The 21591-nt window shown below is 33.6% G+C and overlaps 1 protein-coding gene and 1 long non-coding RNA gene across 2 annotated transcripts; both read left to right on the forward strand.

Annotated features, from left to right (window-relative positions):
• Nucleotides 1–755: 755 nt before the first annotated feature.
• Nucleotides 756–3917, forward strand: LOC132622253 (uncharacterized). The gene is made up of 3 exons (XM_060336831.1): nt 756–1151; nt 2241–2338; nt 3223–3917. Exons 1-3 carry the CDS (start codon nt 849–851, stop codon nt 3455–3457), a joined length of 636 nt encoding a protein of 211 aa, XP_060192814.1. The 5' UTR covers nt 756–848; the 3' UTR covers nt 3458–3917.
• Nucleotides 3918–8338: 4421 nt separating this feature from the next.
• On the forward strand, nt 8339–12786 carry LOC132627209 (uncharacterized). The gene is made up of 2 exons (XR_009577804.1): nt 8339–8753; nt 9528–12786. It is a non-coding gene; the product is annotated as an uncharacterized LOC132627209 (long non-coding RNA).
• Nucleotides 12787–21591: the final 8805 nt, after the last annotated feature.

The raw sequence follows: 21591 nt of genomic DNA on the forward strand, positions 1-21591 counted from the left end.
GAGAAGGCATCCATGTAGGTTCCACCAGTTGTAATCATTGATGTACAGTGTTCTCTTCCAAATAAAGCATGCATTTATATATTGTCTCTTATTGCTGAATTTGATTCGACAAGCTGACTTTGAAACTCCTTTCAGAATTAAACTTTTTATGTTCATCTCCTGCAGTTATATGACGACAAAATCAATAATAAGAGTTGAATATTTTCTGAATTTGTCATCATCTTTCTTATGTTTTTACCCTTTCGGTGACATTTGTGTTTTTGTTCCATTGTACGTTAGATCTTGTGACAGAGAATTACCCCGACGACCCGATCCGAACCTTGATTTGCTCCTAATAAAATGATTGTTTTCCTGAATAAAGAGTAAAAGCTGGTTAGTCATAGACTTGAAAAATCAATTTGGAAATTTCACGAAAATTTCACTTCCACTGTGTGTTTCTTTTCCATTAGGATTTGAACATGATGGTATAAAAACCTCTTTACTAGCAGCCTGCTTGCATTTTACTGGTTACTTTTTTACTGATGGTTAGTTTAATTTCCTCATGTCCACATTTTTTCGTAGATATGGCTCGAGGCAGAGGTCGAGAGGTGGTGTTGGAAAGTCCTCATTTAGGGGTGATTCTACAGGTCGTGCAAATATGCCTACCATTCCCATTCCCACCACAGTTAGTCCTCAACAAGGTGGTACGAGTTCTACAGGTGGGCCAGATCCTATAAACCAAGTTCAAACTCTAGGTACGCTATTAGTTCAAGCGTCAGGTCTGTTTATTGATCCTTGCATATAATATATTGATCCTTGTAATATAATATATTGGAATTCAACAATGTTTCTTGTAATATAATATATTGATGCTTGCATTGTTTTCAGCAAAAAACCGGTCACTAAAGATGCTATCCCTGCACATCTGTAAACATTGGAATACTAAGGCAGCAACAAAGTATAGGAATTTCATTAGCAAAAGTAAACAAAAAAGGATTAAGCCAGATTATGTTTCTGATAATGTATGGGAACATTGGTTGCAACTTTGGGTGGATCCTAAGTGTGTTGAAAAATCAGAAATAAATGGAAAGAATCGTTGTGGAGGGAAAGAAGTTGCTGCTGGGACTCACACAGGTGGCTCTATCTGCATTGGGGAGCATCGCAAGAGACTTGTAAGTATATATTTTTTCATACGCTCTTAAATATTTTTTATTTACTACTTGAAAAATACCACTTGAAAATTGGTTTTTCAAGTTGGTTTTTCCAGTTCTTGATTCTGGTTTAGGTATATTGCTATTTACTTGATTACTATGTTGTTGTCTTTCTTGAATTATTTAGGTTTGTCTATTGTTGGTTATACTGTTGTTGTTCTTGGTGTACTTTCCCTTTGTCCCTTTTGGTTAATTACATTGTTTTCTGTTCCAAAGATTGATCCTAGTAGATGGTTGAGTTTAAGTGTGTTAAAACAGATTGGAACTTGTTTTTTAATACCCTTTTTTGGAACTTGAATTTTTGGGATAATGCTAGTACTTTAGCTGGACAGCCTCAAAAGACATTTCCTAAAGCACTTTTTTCAGCTGGGATTGTTACATGTTTTAGTTATGTTTTGCCACTTTTGGGTACTACTGGTGTTTTTCCATTGAAGCAAAGTAAATGGACTGCTGGGACTCACACAGCTGATTTCTTTTAGGATATTACTTTTGTCTTTTGTGACTGAATTATTAGGAAACGCTGTTTTTTTAGTAGTGTCATGGCTGCCTTGAAGAACTTTATGGAGTAGTTTTTGAAAATATTTTACTATTGGTGGTGTCATGTCCACCAGCTTCTTGCTTTCTTGAATTCATGATCAACTTGATTTTGTCATCATTGATCTACAGAAATTTAACAAAAAGTTAACAAGAAGATAAATGATTTCTGTTAGAGAGGGTAGTATAACACAAATTTAAACAAGATTACACTACACAAATGAATATATTTTGAAAAAATAATGAAGTAGTTAGTTTGCTGGTTAATCTTAAGTATGATGCTATATTATTCTCAAATGAAGTCTTCTATTAGCTTCTATTAATTCTTTGTACATTCCTCGTCCTTGACAAGTTACTTATTTTAAGCTAAGTTATGAATAAACAGGTTTATTTCAATGATTAAAGGATATCAACAGGGACTAGTATTTTCTTATATGTTATTTTCAATCTCATTTTTACACAAAAATACAAAAAAATTATGTTGCTAATTTTCTGAAATGAGTAACTTTTGCATAGGTTGTTGAAAAGGATCGAGATCCAACACCAGGTGAGGTACATTTGCACGTCCATATGATGGAGAATCTTTTGTTGATGAGCGTGCCCGAGCTGTCCATGTAAGTTCAAAATTTTATAATTTCAGAATTAAGCTAATGAAAAACTTAAGCCTTATATGACGACTTTAGTTGATACTACAAATTGGTAAGAAAATAACTATAAAAACTAAGAACTTGTATAATGAAATGATAGTTAGCATTTGTTGATAAAAAAATGACAAAGGAACTGCTTCTGTGACTTGTGTTATTTCCATATTTCTCTGCATTTCCAGTAGCAGCACCATATCTGTACAACACTTCCAAAAGTTCTGGTGGTGAAGTTCACCTAGCAGATGTAAATTTCTCTCCCACACAACTCTCTCTCTCTCTCTCTCTCTCTCTCTCTCTCTCTCTCTCTCTCTCTCTCTCTCTCTCTCTCTCTCTCTCTCTCTCTCTCTCTCTCTCTCTCTCTCTCTGCACTTTTAACAGAAAACACATCTGATGGTATTATGTAATAACAACTGCCTCACTTCACTTTATAAGTTAGATTTGAATATGCTCCTTCAGATACTAATAATTCCCTTATTGTGTTTTAATGGTATTGTGTAAAGAAGTTAAAGAGTAGCCTGCAATGGATTAGGTAAATCTTGACTGTAGACTGCTTGTTCATGTGAGAATGGACAGTGAGTGAATGAATGGGAAATAGCCTGAAATTGTCCTTTTATGTGTTGTTTAGGAACTCTAATTGTCTTTATTTTCATGTTCTGTTACTTGACTATGAGACAGTGTATATATGATCCCTTATATCCAAGTTGTATGAAACTCTTTTTTGTTGGTCATCATGAGACTTCCAACAAAAAATGGATAAATATCTGCTCCCTTATCATTGGAATTCATTTCTCTTTTTATTTGGTAAAATTGAATGGTTAGTATTCTTGAGGTTTTAATTTCACTACTTATTACAGGAAAGATATCAAGAAATATTACGGGAAAAATCACAGTCTCAGACTGATATTGATCAATGTGAAGCATATTACGAAGCTGCTGGGGGAACAAGGAAGAGAAGAATATATGGTCTTGGATCTCAAGCACAAAGTTATTATGGGCCGAATCTTAGCGTCAATTCTGGATTTAATGCTTCAGCATCAGCACCACCTTCAACGTCTAAATCAGCACCGACAGAAAATATGGAGGAGTTAGTGATGCGATTGATTCCTACACTGACTGAACGCTTGCTTCCTTTATTTATTGAGAAGGCACGCGGAGTGATTTCTTCACCATCACATCATCCAAATATTCCTATTGAAAATCCATCAATTGTGACACCCATAGTGCCTCCTACTACTGCTAACGTTGACGATGTTGATCCTTTAGTTTCTGATGATGATCGTAGTCCTTCACCCATGCATTTGTTTTTTATGTTATCTATTTTTTTGTTGGAAATAACAAAATTATGCACTAACAATACTTGACGGATATGGGTTCTTTTGGTAGTTGATAGCTTGGCCTTGTCGGTGTTTTGGACTTAACGATGAGGATTTCGATATCTATTTTGAATCTTTTTTGTAAATTTTATTTTATGTGAATGTCAGTTATTTTTAAGGGTATTTGTTAATTTATATTTGGTATGTTTCAACAGGTGTATTTAAAATAAATAAATAAAAAGATTTTTAGAACAAAAATATTTGTGACAGATTTGCGACGGATTTTGGTCGTTGCTAGAGGGAAACAGTAGGCTACGGACGACGACAAACATTGTATTGTCACTAAATGTCGGGCATAAATAATTCAAATATTTTGCAACAGATTAGCGACAAAGATTTTCGTCGCTAATTTACTAAAACGACGAAATGAAATATGAAATTAGCCACGAAATTCATAAAAATAGCGACAAAATATTTCGTTGCTATAATGTGGAACGGATCTCATACGTCGCTACTCTGTCGCTAAGTTTGCTACGGATTTCATTTTTCCGTCGCTAAGAGGTTAGCAACGCGCAAAATCGTAACAGACGACTTTCCGTTGCTAATCTGTCGCAACACATGTTTAGCGACAGATATATGCTGATTAGCGACGGAATACGTCCGTCGCTAAACGCTATTTTTTTTTGTAGTATAACTAATAATTTAAATTGAACTTAAAAGATTTTAAAACTTGAATTGGATGATAAACCTTTTGAAATTTAAATTAAAGGATAAAGCAGAATCCATATGTACTTTGAATATGATATTTTTTAGGTGTAGTAGTTATCCATCATAGCTTCACTAATATATATATATATATATATATATATATATATATATATATATATATATATATATATTAAATTAAGCTTATCATTGAAAGATAAACTTTTTGAATTTGTAAAGGTATCATTTTTAGATTTGAAAGATAACACGATCAATTCAAATTTAAAATTATTGAATAAATATTAGAGAATTAATTTTACTACAAAAGTTGTTGATAAGTGTACAGTTTATGCCATTCAAGAAGAGGCATAGAAGTTGCAAAGTAGTTAAATTTCACTTTGCATACTTGAAATCCATTATTTTGAATTAATAAATAAAACTTAATAATAATACTAAAAAAATAGCTAATTGATAACTTAATGCAAAGAAAGAATTTTCACGAGCAAATATAAGTTGAAAAACAACAAGGAAATATTTTTATGAAGTAAGAAATATATTATTTGATAATATAGTATTGAATAATAATAAACTTCGGAGCAATAGACTAGAACTTAAAACAAACAAACAAAAAGTTCATTTAGATAATTTTAGGAATAGCAATTAAAAAATAAAGAAGTCCTTAGTGGCATTATATTTTATAGTAGTCATATTTAGGAGTAAAAGATAAGTATTAAGGATCTTGGAGTCTATCTTTTAAGTATACGTTGTGTTTTTTTAAAAAGGCAAAAAAAAAGATCCTGTACCTATTAGCTTATTGTTTGGTATGGTTTTGAATTTGAATTTAGATGAATTTGAGTTGGAGTGAAGTTCCAACTTCTAACCTCTTATATATACTTCATCAACAACACAATCTTTTCAGAGTTGTTTCTTTTCTCTCTTTTTGTTGTTGATTATTAGTTTTTAGTAATTATGCTTATCAAGTTTTAGAGGGAAGAGCTATTATTATCATTGGCTCTGTGCACTATTTTAAGAACACTTATCAAATGAATCCTTATTTCTTTTTATGTCTCACTTTCTTAACTATTACTTTTGGTGAAATTGTTTTCTTTTGAGAAATGAAATGCAAGTCTCCTATTGGTTCGTGAAATGCTCAAGTTCAACTATATATACGGAAGTCAATGCAAAGGAAATGTACCTCGAAGAGGTGATGAATCAAGAAACTGAAAACTGAAAACATCTCCCTTCTATTACCTTTTATTTGAAATGGCTTTGAAATTTTATGAAAATGTCAAAATATTTTCCACCTCACGTATTGTTTCTGTCCTAATACTTACAAAGAGTAGAAAAAATCTAAACTTTTTGTTCGTATACCTTTTATTTTTATTTTTATCATTGAGCTTAGATTTTTATGATGTTTTCAAATAAAAAGGTAATCTTTTCGAGTTGTGGTCTGTTTTCTTGGACTAACAATGAAAATTTTCTTAGCATATACATTTTGCAGTGTTACAAGTAAGTTGAATGGATAATTTTCTTTATAGCTTGAAAATTTTAGTATTAAATTATAATTAAGTATGCTACAACAAATGAGGGTAGATAAACGAAATAATTCTTTTGTAGTGATAATAGATAATTGTTTCAAACCAACTCAAAAGGAACATAACTATGTGTTACCACAAGAATGAATAAAAATGTACTTCTTCTTATAATGCATTAAGAAGGCATTTAAGAAATTGAAAATTTTGTCGTAGGTAATTGTTTTAGATCTAATAGAATTTTTTTTTTTTGACATGACTATCCAATTTAATTTAGTGAAATCCTTTATTCACATTTTTTTTATTTTATTACCAAGAAACTTACAAGGTTAGGTGTTCTTTTCTTAATTCACCATTATATTTTAAAGCTTGCTTTATACAATGTATTTACTGTATATCATTTTTCTTTTTAATCAGACTTCTTTATTTTTGAATTCTTGCTTTTCTTTTTTCTTTTCAGGTTTCCAAAAATCTGTTGGATAAAAATAGTTGAGAAAATGTTCTCGATCTATTAGCTACTTGAGGCCAATCCGTACAGTTCGTGCATTGACCTTTTATCATCTTTAACGCTCTTCACAAGTTTAGTACTGAATTTGTCATTTTATGCAAGAAAAAACAACAAAGAGGAGTTTCAAGAACAAGTAAATCTTAGATTTTTGACAAAAAAAAAATGCAAGGATATCATCATAAAGAAGGAACATATACTTCCTCTCAAAGATATGCAGGCAACGAATGAGAGAACAAGTGTTGTATAGTGAATTTTATAGGAGTTGAAGAGAAATCACATGTGTAGTATATAAGGAAAGAATATTACAATATTTAATGATGAATATGTATAGTATCCGTTATATTTTTTCTCACTGCAAGTTCGTTCTTTGAGTTTCATAATTATAGTCCATCTTTGATGGAGAGAAACACAAGAGTCTTTGAGCACAAGGAGGTTCCTGGGGATACTATTGCCAAAAGAATGCATGTTTGTGTAGTATGAGCCCCTACAGCAAATAGGTCATTTTTAGATAAATACATCTTCTAATTTTGTAGTTACTGTGAGAAGGCAGTGCCTTAGCAATTTTGATCAATCTAGCTTTGTTTTGTAATTATTATTTTGGTGATTAATGAAATGCCTAATTATCAACAAAAAAAAAAAAAAAGGGGACCAGCATTATTTGAACTTCAAAAAAAGAAATTAAAGTAATGATAGAGGAATTTTGTTTTTTGGTGAATATGTATGATAACAGACTTCAACATAATTTCTGTGTACAAACACATAAATAATATTACTAAAGTTGATCAATATATCTTATCTAAGTAATTTGTGTTTTGTTTCTTTGCTGCAGTTAGAAGAATGTAGGTTCAATTTTTTCTAATTAATTAGCTTAAAAATATTTATTTTCTATTCAATGGAATATAATTTTTTTCCTGCTTTTCTATGTCAAGAAATATGTGATAAACATATTGGTTAATTCTAAGGAGATCTAATAAAGCTTATATATAGGGGAAAGTGATATTTAACTAGCGATAAATTATTAAAAATCACATGACAATTTTTGGACAATATTGATGAACACGATAATAAAACGAGTGTAGTTTATTTTTGAATAAAATGTGTTTTTACCCAAAATTTAATTTGACATATAAACTTTCTAAATAGAACATATTGTATTTTTTGTTAAATTGAAAGATAAAAAATTATTTCTACTATAAAGTGGAATTAAGTTAGGAATTATAATAATTTGGAAAGCCTTATATATTTGTATATATCCTTTTCAAAGAATATGAATATGAATTGGAACGGGTAATTAATCAAAATGCAATTATCTCCGGAACAAAAAGGTTGATATGCTTAATACCTTTAGTTTGATCGGTGTCTGTCCTAATTCGACCCTAATTAAAAATAATATTTCTGAAAAAAAGTAGCTAAAAAACTAGATTTCACACTTCTCTTTTGAACTTAAAAGCCGGATCACTTTAAAAAAAAAAAATGTGCCCATCCATGGTGGATGAGCTTAGGAGGAGTATTACTTGACCGAGCCAAAAAAAAAAAAAAAAAAAAAAAGGAACTAAAAATTGACTTATCAAGATGAAATAAATGATCTCCATAAAATTTTATTTTAAATATTGAAGTGCTTAGAAGCATATTTAGAATAAATTTGAGTAATAATTTATCACGATTAATTTCATTTGACATCGACCGCGCATCGCACGGGTACGGATACTAGTATTATTAAAAGAAGAGGAAAAAGCCCTCTCCTAAAGCCAAGTGGCAGAATTAGCAAACGCCACATGTTATGTTGAAAGCAAGTAATTGAAATTTTTAACAACAGTTTAGTTGTGATGTGGCAAAAGCAGGAAAAACCCACGTATTTAACTAACAAGTTTCTGTGTCTGGATTTAAAATTGATCAATTTTAAAAAATTTGGACTCTTCAAATAACACACTTCTCGGACTCTTGAACTGAGATAGAACCACGACATTACCCACGTTCTAAGCGGTTTTAGAGATAATATGCATGCTTCAGAGAACTCATTAGGCCGGGATAACCGGTCATCAGTTTGCATAAAACCGCTCAGATTTCTGAATTCTTACTCAAAGTTCAGGAATTTTTCTTTCCGTTTCTTTCATATACAGAAGATGGCTCACATGTTCAGACTCTGCGCTCTCAAGCTTGAAAATGTCTGGGAATTAAGAATTCAAGTTTGAAAATAGGGGCTTCAGATTCTCTGCCACAAGTCTTGGTAACAAACCTGATGTCTAGTGTAAAAATAGTGAATAAGAAAGCAGTTGCAGGATCATGCAATGGTCTATGCTGAAAGTTCAAAGACAGTAGATGAAGAGGTGTGATTTTTACCATCTTTAGAATGAAAATTCATAAACTCAAAGTACCAAGGCCAGAGCATGTGGTCTGTTTCATATTTGCTAACTATAGTGCAATAATTTTACATTTCATTCGTTGAAATGAATTTCCATCAACTGACTCGTCAAATAGCTATAGTTTCTTACTATCAGAGAGCTTATAATAAGTAATAAACAATATGCCTAAGAACTCCATCTATACAAGTAGTTAAAATGTGAATCAATTTCTTATGACATGAGTTGAACTGCTTACGGGTGTTACGTAAAGTGGAAATTGAACAAATTGTATCTGTAGCGGTAGTGAAAATAATGTGCCTGCCTTCTTGAAAATTTCGGTCCTACATAAAGTGTAAGCAATTCTTATTGAAGCTATAATGTTAGTGTCAAAGTATTATTTCATGATGACTTTGTTAAATGGCTCTATCATGAGTACTGCTTTGTGGATACAGTTGACTTATCAAAGAATTGATTTCTTTTGGAACTTCAACACCATAGATGAACTTGCAGAGAAAGTTGTGTCATGATTTCAATTTATTTCTGCCAAGAAATAGCTTCAACCTCTGTTTCAGCGGTAAACATTTATCTACACCCATTGTTTACACCAAATCAATTAACTATAACCTTTTTCTTAATACTAATCTTCCAGATCCAGTGAAGGATGTTTCATATAAAAGAATTATTTTCCTGAAAGCATAGTATGCTTTGGCTATAAACTGGTTTTTTCACTGACTATATGTTTTGCTGTTTGTTCGAAAGCTCATCGGTTGGTGCCAAGAGGAAAATATGAATATTCTTCGGAGTACATTTCTTCTATCAGAGGGAAGAGCAAGGGCTATGTGGTTGCTGAGGAGTCAGTTGGAAGACAAGTTCCAATAGCCTTTTTGGAGCATGTTAAGGATGATTTTGGGTCAAAACACAGGGATGGGAAGACCGCGACAGCTCCTCCAAATAGCCTGAACAAGAAATTCGGGGAATTTAATACTCCCTCCGTTTCAATTTATGTGAACCCATTTGACTGGGCACGGAATTTAAGAAAGTAGGGAAGACTTTTAAACTTGTCGTGTAAAATGAGTCACATATATTTTGTGTGACTATAAATCATTGCATAAAGGTAAATTGTTTCCAAATATAGAAAGAGATCATTTTTTTTACACAGCCTAATAAGGAAATGGGTTCACATAAATTGAAACAAAGGGAGTATTAAATTCTTACTTTAGTGGCATGTGAAGGAAGAACTTTCTGTTGAGCCATCTAATTGCAGTACTCTCTTAAGTGCAGCCCCAAGTTGAAGGAGCATATGCAGTATTGTGCTGAACATCCTGAGGAAAATAGCAAACTTGCCAGGGTGAAAATCCCAGGTTTCAGAAGTTAAGGTGTTACGATGGAAAACATTGACAAGGTAAAATGTCTCTAATAATAGCTTATCTTTGTATATGGTAGATGGTTTAACAGTTTACATGAAAGGTTGACATTCTCTTCTCTTTCTGTGTAATAATGACATGAACTAGTACAAGACAAAACCATCCATGTTGGAGCTTAAGACTCATTTGGATCTTGGAAAGATTCCTTATATTAGAGAGATATAAAGGAAAATAGTTATAATACGATTAAGAACCATAATATCTTTTAACTAGCAGCTTTCTGAATGTATACTATTCTAAAGCTGTGACTGCTCACCAGACTAGAGGCTAAACCTTTTAGAGTAGTTGAAGCATGTATCCTTTGTTGTTTTTGTTTAAATTGTGTAACTAGACGAAACAAGATGGTAAAGGTTATGTTTAAGGGGCGATAAAATGGACTTTTGTTATGAATAAATGAAGAGGGTAACTGTCCTATGTTATCCTCTGATCTTGATTTTGGAATTGTCATTTTTGTTTACTTATAATAGTGACAACTCAAATAACAATGCATAATATAATGAGATTCTAAGATGTGCGCTCTTGATGCTATGGTTGGTTCATCTACGCTTGAGGTATTAAATTCTTTGGCTTTTTGTCTTAGTAATTTTCTAGGACACATATTTGAATAAAACACCTACTCAGCGGCAATAGAGATAGTCTTGATAGATTTTAGAGATATGCATCTTTCCATGTATAGTATAAGACACAGTTGTCGGAAAATAAGCGGGTTGTCCAGGATTAGATTGCCAAGACAGTGGAGACAACACGACAAGAAGTACATTTGGTGAAGTAGTAGTAATTTGCGGAAGCAATGGGTGATGAGCCCCAAAGGCTATAACTTGATGGCAACGGATTGCAGGGCAGATTCATATGGAAAGTTATAACAGCAAATATTGACAGTGCTCTATTAGAAGTGAGTTAATAATACTCTTTTGAAAAGTAGATGCCGCTTTTGTAGCAACGGCCAACGGAGGATCAAGAAAGCAAGAAATGATTAGTTTTCTCTTCTGGACTTTTCTTGCGCACTTACTCTACATGAAATTGTAATTTGCTGGACATATTCATGTTCTGTTTTCATTAACTGGGATTGCGGTTTTTCTGTCTTTGACAATTTTTAGGAAGTTCTCTTGAAAGCAAATCCTAAAGTTGACAAGAAAGTTAAGCTCATTTACTTTGGGAATTATCTTTCCCTCCTTCCTTTAGAAACGATACTAGCCTTTACTTGAATTGAAAGATGGAGATTCGTTCAAATCTCAATTTATGGATACATATCACAATTTATGGATACATATCAGTATCTCTAGCTATAGACTAATATACGTTCCAGTGGTTTTGTTTTCCTGGTCATTCATCACTTGGCAATTGTTTAGTGCAATTATAATTTTTGTAATTCACTGTTATTTGTATTCCATTTAGTACGAACCAAATGTTAATTCGATATATTCATCTCTGTTTGAAAAGGTTATAGTACTTTTAGGTCCAGTAAAATTTTACAACAGCCTATTACAATGGAGTGAGTAGTCTTTTAGGTTTACTTCTTTCTTTCAATAAACTCTTAACTCTTCAGTTGTTGTATTTGTATTATGTTTTTGTTCTATTTATTTGTATCTCGCTAAGAATTTGTGCGCTTCAATTGTCAAGACAAGATACTAATGTTTCTTCGAAAGCTTGCATTTTTTTTTTGTTCAGCCAAATTTCGCAATTTTCTACATATTACATCGAGTGAGTATTCTTTTATTAGATTTATCGTATTTCTTATTTATGGTATTGAAGCTCAATTTTGTATTTATATTAGTGCTAAATTTATGTTTTCGTGGCATGGTAACAAAAGGTGCAGCAACAGCTATGATCCTTATAGGTACTTAGTGCGTGGAGATGACAACAATTTTCTAGAGAATACAGCAAAGCTTTTGTGAAAATTGACTCATCAGAAGTTTTCCCAGTTAAACTATTGGTTTGGTATTTTCTGACCAAGTGTGTGAAAGGTGTTAAGCAGGTAAAAGGGTTTCACTGATAGTAGAGTTGTATACTACAATAACTTTGCTAGACCAAGGAAGAGGAAGATTAAGGAGGGAAAGAGGTTATCTAGAAAGTTTTAACTCTATTTAACAGCCAAATTGATATTTTAACCTACATTGCCAAATGCTTGGCGAAAAATCTCAGGGCTGACTTTCTTCTTCTTAATAATTTATAGAAGATATGTCGTTCTACCGTACTTGTGATCTATTTTTGCAGGATAGACATTTCATGGAGCATCAAAGCATAGAGCCACTGCAATGATTGTTCATTTATATTTGTTTATATCTTTCATTTCCTATTGGTTCAACCAAATTTTGAGGAGCATCGTGACAATTGATTGACTTGGCAGGTCTCACCTAGGTGTAAAATCTTTACTGCAGATATCCGCAGAGGCCATAATAAAGGTTATGTTGCTATAATTGCTACAAGAGATGGTGGAATCATCACGTATTTGCAATACATTTTTCTGATTTCTAGAATTGCTTCAGCTTTATTTGAGTAAACTAGTTGCATGAGGCTCGGGCTCTAGTTTACGAGAACTCATGATGAAAACATAGTAAATTCAATTATAAAAATATAATTTATATCACATTTTTCTATTGTATAATTAATTTAGTTTAATGGCACGTTAATCATATTTTGTTGGTAAGTCTTCATAATTATTAAAGTTTTTTAGTCATAATTGAATAATTTTTTAGAACAAATTATTTATGAGGAAGGAAGTTTTGAAGGAGAATTAGCAAATACAAAGGGACACAATATTCTTTACACTAAAGAAGCAAAATTTTGGAGGTTTAAAACAAATGTGTTTGCTATGGAGAAAATTTTTGGGGGTTTTTTAGAAAATGTATTTCAATTTTTTTATGTTGGGCTGGTCAAAATTTTTTAAAAACATTTTCTCTAGGAAAATAAGATCATTAAAAATGAGGAAAATGACTTCATTAGTGGAAGTAGGAAAATTAAGTTCCACAAATAACATTCCACATTTATTGTGTCTTTCCTGCCCTCCAATACACCTCATCTTCAATACCCCACTCTCACAGGCCCCATCATCACCACCCACCACATCCCCAACCCCACCCCACCTCCCATAGTATTTGTTGTAGAGAAATATAGCAGAAGAAAAATAAATCGGGGAAACCTTCTGCTAGCCCAAGATCGTTACTAAGATCAGAAGATTCAACTAAAGAAGAGGAAGTTATGTAAAGGAGAATTTGGTTGAAGAAGACTTTCTTGAATTAGTTTGAATGACTTACAATTGAGTTGGTAACAAATGACTAAGGCCACCCCTATTTATACTTGTGTAGGGATGGTTCTAGAAATACTTCTAGATACATCCAATAGAAAATCTAGTCATCTTTACCTCCTACCACTACTCTAGAAAATCTTCATATTATTCTAGATACAGAAGGATCTAGCTAATTCTACCCTCAACTACAAATATCTAAGTGTCTAGAATTTCTAGACATTTCCTAAGTATATATATCAAAGATATTACAATATAACTTTCTATAAACTCTTCTAAATATCTATGATATCTATTCTTCCCAAATTAACTTTAATTTTCACACTTGTCTAGATTATATACAATTGATTTTAGGATAAAACATTTTGCTTACATACGGAACACAAGAAAATAAGTAAGAACACACTTGTTTTGCTGAAAAACATTTTTAAAATAATATTTTCCTTCACAAACACACCCAAAGAGTAGAATATGGGGTACTAAGTAGTAAGATCTAATAAATGTTCTGACTCCAAAGTTGCATAAATTTTAGCAATATTTATTATAACAAATAATGTTAAAGGCACACCCTTGATTCTTTTTTACTTGTCTCTTGTTGACTTGACACTTCCCTTAAGAAATTATTTATTATGAGTAAAATATTCTAATTAAAATTTAAGTTTGACTACTAATACTCTATAAAGTTACTTAATGATAACGGTAATATAGGAAGAATTATTAAATCTTTCGTGATTTGCTAAAATAGACATGTAAAAATATGTTTTTAATATGACGTAAAAACGAATGGAATGAATAATTTAATAAGGAAAAACAGGAGATTAAAAAAAAAGACATGGTCAAATTTCAAAGGCCCACGTGGCATGGCTATGAAAGAGAGCAAAAGTAAAAATATGTACGATAAAATCCGCCATGTGGCGCAACATTATAGGACAAAACATAATGTGAGGACTACAAAGAGTCCCATATTGGCTCTTATATATAATAGTAACATTTCTGCTATTTACTTTTATGATTTTTTAATCGTTGTGTCATTGTTTGAACATCACTTAGTTGTTCAAAATTTCAAGTACCAAATACTTTGTGAAGTTTATAGTTATTTCACCACTTAATTTTAATTGTAGCTTAAATGATTTTGCATCTGTATCTCGAATATGACTTGTATTTCTGATGACTTGAGGAAGATATATTGAGTCAAATATCAGCTTTTCTGTTTTATTTCAAGCAATTAATATATTTTTAACGAGATGTTTTCGTATAGACCAGTTGCATAGGTTCCAGTGCTTATCGTTTATGGACAACATGTAAATATTAAGGCTTCTTATATTTGGAGATTATTCTTAATCTAAAAATACTCTCTATTGCATATCAACTTTACACAGTAAATCGTTACACGGACTAATTATGTTGGAACGTAGTTGCTGTTAGAATCTATAGAAATTGCGTCCCTGGAAAATATGGCAGTAGGTTTGGAATGCAGATGCCTATTTATTTTCTTGCTAATTGCATATGGGTATTTTATCATGTTTTTCCACCGCTCAGAAGAATTAAGAAATCTTCAGTTACTAACTATAAATGAATTCGGCCAGAGGATTGACAAGTCAGTTGTGCTAGCATGCAACTTTTGTTCCAAAATATATTATTCCTTTAATTTTTATCAGTCTTATTTTATTAATTTGTACCAAAGGAAGCAGGGGAGTAAAGGGGGATGCGTTGTTGGATGCTTTAACCCCACTTCTGCTCAACATCGATCCTCTCACATACTTCCTCAAGCAGCGGAAGACTCAATGCCCAAGCAGTTACACGTTGTTGATTTCAGACTCCTCCGGTAGAGCCAACAACCATTCAGTGGATTGTCTTGTCTTACTAAGTTTCAAGACGTTCACTGAATCCTTCACGATGTTTTGGTGACAGGTACTAGTACATCGAAGCCTTAGAGAGCCGCTGTACTCCAGACAAGCCGTTACGAAGCGCCATCAGCCCAGGTCAGGCGACTCGAAAGGACCAGACATAAACCACCCGCTAAGAAAAGGGTAAATAAGACAAGCGATCAAGTTGGCAAGTCAGGGATACAGGATGGATTTTTCCAAGGTGTGTGAACTTCTAACTATATTCAGCCACATGTGCGGGTGTGAAAGGTTTTTATGGACCCGTCACCTTAGATACTATAATTATATTGAAAATATATGAAGAGTATAAGTATCTGCAAATTGGAACCCACAACTAAATAGGTGGCTTGTTCGATGGCAAAGGAAGGGACTCCTAGAGTGGACTTTGCGCAGCAGATGCGAGAATGATTCCCCGCTAGATTCTTTTTTTTTTAAATTCAATTCTTAAAAGCAGAACGCAGAAGGCAGAAAACTGCTACTGTATTTTCATATTTTTTTCTCTTTTTTTTTTGAAAAAAAAAACATAACAAAGTCAATTAAAAAAGAAATCAGCTAATAAAATATTACTTTTACCCAAATTTCAACATTTCAAATCAAATTTGAAACAAAAAAAAAAAAAAAAGGTGATAAACAAGAAAAACTTAGGGTTAAAATTTTTTTTTGGGAACCCACAAAATCCTGGATCTGCCTCTAAAAGGAAGTGCTTATGAAATTCCAATACAGCTCATTGCTTGTGCCCTTGCGACTTACTTGTCAAGCCAATTGTCCATAGTGATTTTGAAAAGGTTGGTTCTTGGCATATTAGCCATTCATACACAAAGAATTGAACAATGCAAACCAATGCCCAAATAGCATCTGCATAAAGAAGTACTCATAGTTGTGCATCTGTATTTACGAAGTACTCATACATACTTTTGCTCTTCGTGTAAAAAATATTCTTTATTTCCAATTCAAGAATATCTTGTGTCTTTTGAAGGACATCTTATAATAAAGCGGTGAAATATTTCAAAGATTGTGCAGAGCATTGATATAAAAACTGCAAAGGCGGTCTTGAACTACACTTTGCTTTAAGAAAATGGCTCTTAAGAATGTAAATATTCTTTCACCAAAAAAAATACCTAGAGTATTTCTTGGTTCGAGAAGATAGCTAACTAAATAAAACATGATTTTAGATTTTAAAAATGAGTGAATGTGTAGCTTACGCTATTCGGGATGATTCATTGATACTATGTATTGCAAACTATTTTCTTAAGGCGATTCCTTAATCATTGTAGATTATAAGCCACCGTATCAATAATAAACCAATACGGCCTTTACATGATATAGTGGCTAAAATATTGGTTTGTTTTTTATAACCCTCTGTTTGGATGGTTGTTTCCCGTGGTTCATTAATGTACAGTATGGTATGGTACAGTATGGTGTTGTATTGTATTGTACTGTATTAATGAACACAATGTTTGGATAGACTGTATCGTTTGTTGTGGTTTAATAACATTTGTATTTTTTAGTTTGACTGTATGATACTGTATAATAACTTGTAAGCTTACTAAAATACCCTTAACTCTTAATTAGAAATTAATTTATATATATTAATAAAACTCAGGTAAAGAATAAAATAGGAACTTTAAAAAATAAGTAGGTAGTGGGTGGGGGTGGTGGAGGGGTGGTTATGGGATGAGAGTGGGGGTAGTTGGTGGTAGGGTAGGGGTGAGTGGTTGTGGGGGTGGGGTTGGGTGATGGTGAGGGGAAGTGGGTGGGGGTAGTAGAGGGGTGGGTGGTGGTGAACGATAGTGGGTGGGGGTGGTGAAGGGGTGGGTGGTGTGAGGTGGGTGGTGTGGGATGAGGGTGGGGGTGAGTTGTTGTGGGATGGGGTTGTAACACCTCGTACCTTTAACGTAAGCTTTGATCATGATCCTAGACTTAGAAAATCAGATAAAGAATGTGGGAATTGGAATTTCCCTATTCAGTTGTAAGATGGGGGTTTACGCCCATGAACAGTGACCGTATTTCAGTATACGGGCCGTAATTCAAGTCGTAAATTGGTACCAAGGATTTCTGAGCATTCTGGAATTTGGCATTTGGATGTCAAATGGTTAAATACGGTATTTCAAAACATATTTGGAATTTGGGAAAACTTGCTTGATGAAAGTTGTAGAGCTTTGAAATACCTTTCCAACGGTATATTATGGGGGTCAAACGGACATCTGTGCAAAGAGTTATGGCCATTTTACTGAAGAGACGTAGTGCAGACCGTATTTCAAAATACGGCCCGTATTTCAAAATACGGCCAGTATTGAACTGGGCGGAAATTTTAATTTTCCAGAACAGTATATACTCGTCCGTATCAGTTCACATCATTATTTTTCATTCCTTCAAGCCCTAGAACGACCTCCTACCCTCCTCCATCATCAAGAACACCAAGGTAAGCCTACTCTAATTATTCCAACTCAATTATTATACATATCCTTGTAATCTAAACAAGAAATCATCATTCCTAAACTAGGGTTTCCAAGAAAACCTATCTCAAGGTTCAAGAATCAAGATTTAGGAAATCTTCTCCAAAACTCAAGTCTTTAATTCATGTTTTGGGGCAATTAAGGTATGTAGAACTTCCATCCACATGTGGGAATCTCTACGTTCTTCCCCATGCTCCGTTTCTTGATATCCATGAAGTTCAAATCCTAGGGCATTAAACTCAACATATTGGTAGCCCGTACTTATGTATTTATGTACATGAATGTTGTATCTATATTCGTTATTGTATTCATAATCTTCCATTACGGTTATTAGGAACCCTAGCTTAATCCATGAATCATGAATTCTTCCTCATGTGTTCTCATTATGTTTATATGAAGATTTATGATTTTATGTAGCAAGTTACAAGCATGTTTTCAAGTCAATTATATATATAATTATGAACTATTGTTATTACTCATGAATCAAGAACATGTTTGCAAGACTTTGACAACTTATCTCAAGAAACCATATTGCAAGATATTTCATGAAACCGTGTTACAAGTTATTTCGTGAAATCATGATTACAAGTTATTTCACGAAAATCATGGGCTTCTTAGCCAACTATATCATGTTCATGTTTTTTGGGAATTGCTTAGTTAACCGAGAAGGCTCAGATAGCCTGAAACTACGTTGCCACCATAGGATAAGGGTTGTCAGCAAGGAGGCAACACCTTCATTATGCAGTTTGGATCCTTACATGCTTATTATTACTTAAATCTCATATCTCTGGCAAGGTGTGAGTGTTCTCCTGGTAGGACGCAAGTACCAGATCATGTTGTCGATTATACTATAGCATTCCCCACGTTACAAGCAGTCTTATATACATGTATTTCCATTGATTTACTGTTTTCAGACTTTACTCACGTTTCATGCTCATGTTCAAGTTACATTCAGTTTCAGTTCATGTTTTATACCTATGTTGTGCCATGTTCTTCATTTCAGCAGGTTTTACATACTAGCACTATTCACCATGTACTAACGTCCCTTTTGCCCGGGGCCTGCACTTCACGGTGCGGATACCGGTTTTCAGGAGCATACACTTGCGCAGTAGGATCACTTCAGTTATCAGCTTATTAGTGAGCCCCACTCCTCTCGGGGTTCAACATGGAGTCTGCATTAGTATTCTGTTTATGATAGTCTAGGGCCATGTCCTGGTAGTTAGTATTCAGACATGTTTTAGAGGTTTCATAGACAGATGTTAGTCCACAGAGTCAGTTATGCTTTCATGTTTGTAGACTGTTATGTTTTCACGATATTTCATGCTACGAGATAATTTCAAGACTTTATTCCGCAAATTACATTTTCATGATTCATTTAAATTACATCATATAGATTATATTGTTTTGATGCCCATGTTGACAAGCAAGCCATGAGGTTCGCTCGGACACATGCAAGCAAGGCCCGATTGTCGTGTTACGCCCAGGCCATGGTTCGAGGTGTGACAGGGGTTGGGCGGTGGTGAGGAGTAGTGGGTGGTGGGGTGGGTGGCAAAGGAGTGGGGTAGTTGGGGGTGGGGTAGGTGGTAGGGCAGGGGTGAGTGGCGAGGGGTGGGGTGGGGTGGGGTAAGTAGTAAGGTGGGGCAGGGGTGGGGTGGGGTGAGTGGTAAAGTGGAGGTAGGGTGGGGTGGATGGTGGAAGGTGGGGTATAATGGAGAAATGAAATACATAACCACGAAAAAACCACCAAATCGATGGTTTCAAAAATTGGGACTTTTCATGGTTATATAACCATGGAATGAACCACGGGTATACAACACCATACCACATAATTTTAAGAACAATGGAAACAAACATGGTTTCATAGAAAATCATACATTAATGAACCACGAGAAACCACCATCCAAACAGGGGGTAAGTATTAACTATTATAACCTGTCAAGGTGCTAAATATGTTAACATTCTCTCAAGTAAACTTTACAATATCATTTTACAACAAACTAAATCTTGAATTGTTCAATAAACCTATATATTTATGATTGCGTTTATCAACTGACCGCGCATCGCGCGGGTACGTATATTAGTTTTTAAGCTAAAATGATAAAATAAGCCAAAAGTTATAAGCCCATCCAAATAGGGTCTTTGTTGTCCTACAATAAACAAACAAAAGTGATACTTTGAGTCAATTCTCAAGTTTGGTTGATTATGCAGAGAATTAACTCAACAAAAGGTAAGGAATAAATTGTCAAACGTAAACAAATTGGGGTTATCAACGCACACGCCAATAGTCATGACTACTTTTCCTTTGTAAGTTCAAAAATTTAAGTGAAGGTGACTTTTAAGTTTGGAAATTACTAGAGGTGACTTGTAGGGACCACATCAAGTCAAAATCCAATTAAATTTGGGATTAATAAAATTGGGGTTGAAAATGTATTTTTCCAAACTTGTTAATATTTTATAAAATACAAAAAAGACCCCAAACCATTTAATCCAACCCCCCATTTATTTCAAACTGAACATCGGTCCACCACACGAACTTCATTCAAAACACGAACTGATCTCAACTGCTCATTCAAACTTTCAACTTCAAACCCACGAACTAATCTCAACTGCTAAATGTGCTTCTTGAAACCGTCTTCAACCTCTTGAAAAGCCGACTCAAAAACGAACTGCTGCTCTCCATTTCTCTCAGGTAAAATCGCACAACTTTTTCTTCTTTTAAAGTTAGGGTTTTGAAATCAAAGTGAGAAAATGATGATTTTGGTCAGAGAAGAAGAAGAATAACATGGGTTTGTCTGCAATGTTGTTTATTTTGTTGTTCAATGCTTGAGAAATCCTTATTTGCTGTATTTGTTCGAGTTGTTGGGGTTTGTGTGTTTGTAAATAGTGTGTGTGGTTGTGAAATTCTGGTTTTTGGTGTTGTTTGTGTTCTCGTTCTCCGTAGGAGTTCGAAAAAAGGGCTTGTTGGGCTTGACAAAACCCGTATTTGCTCTATTTGTTCCACTTGTTGGGGTTTCTGTGTTGTTAAATAGTGTATGTGGTTGTGAAATTATGGTTTTTGGTACTGTTTGTGTTCTTGTTCTCCTTGGGGTTTCGAAAAAAGGGTTTGAATTTTTTTTGGATTTTTTCCAACAGCTGAGTAAGTTGTTGCAGCAACTTCAGCACTTGTTTGACAGTTGAGGTTGGTTTATTTTGTTTAACTTGTGATAGTTGTGTGTTTGTATTGAAACAAATGTTTTTTCTGGTTCAAAAGTTAGGGTTTTGAAATAAAAGTACGAAAATAACTAATTTTGATTAAAAAAGAAGAGGAAGAACATGGGCAGGGTGTCTATGCAATGTTGTGTATTTTGTTCAATTTTTTACTGTTGTGTGTTTGTAATACACTGATTTTGCACCCTGATAGTGAAATAGATGTTGTTGTCCTATTGTTGTCCTTGTCAGGCTTAGGAAAATGGGCCTTGGCTTTTTGTTTTTTGGTTTTTACCCAACAGCTGAGTAATCTATTGCAATAGATTTCTAATCTGTTAGTAAAAATCCAACCAGTTGCTGAGGTTGTTGCAGCAAGTGAATATGTTGTTGAAACAGATTTAAAATCTGTTGAAAATTGTTAAAACGGTTGCTGAGGAAGCTGCAACAACTGTTCTAATGGTTTCTAACAGATTAGTCTGTTGGAACAACTCAATCATATGTTCCAACAACTTTACCAGTTGTTGTAACAGATTATCCATTTGCTGGAATTAATCAATACAGTTGATGAGGAAGATGCAGCAACTGTATTGATATTTTCCAACAGATGTATAATCTGTTGCAACAACT

Source organism: Lycium barbarum, chromosome 2 (genome assembly GCF_019175385.1).
Source record: "Lycium barbarum isolate Lr01 chromosome 2, ASM1917538v2, whole genome shotgun sequence".
Taxonomy (NCBI): domain Eukaryota; kingdom Viridiplantae; phylum Streptophyta; class Magnoliopsida; order Solanales; family Solanaceae; genus Lycium; species Lycium barbarum.

Coding starts and splice junctions, on each gene's coding strand:
- LOC132622253 (XM_060336831.1), top strand. CDS start 849: ATGCTTGCATTGTTTTCAGCAAAAAACCGGTCACTAAAGATGCTATCC. Junction 1,152..2,240: donor GGGAGCATCGCAAGAGACTT/GTAAGTATATAT, acceptor ACTTTTGCATAG/GTTGTTGAAAAGGATCGAGA. Junction 2,339..3,222: donor AGCGTGCCCGAGCTGTCCAT/GTAAGTTCAAAA, acceptor TACTTATTACAG/GAAAGATATCAAGAAATATT.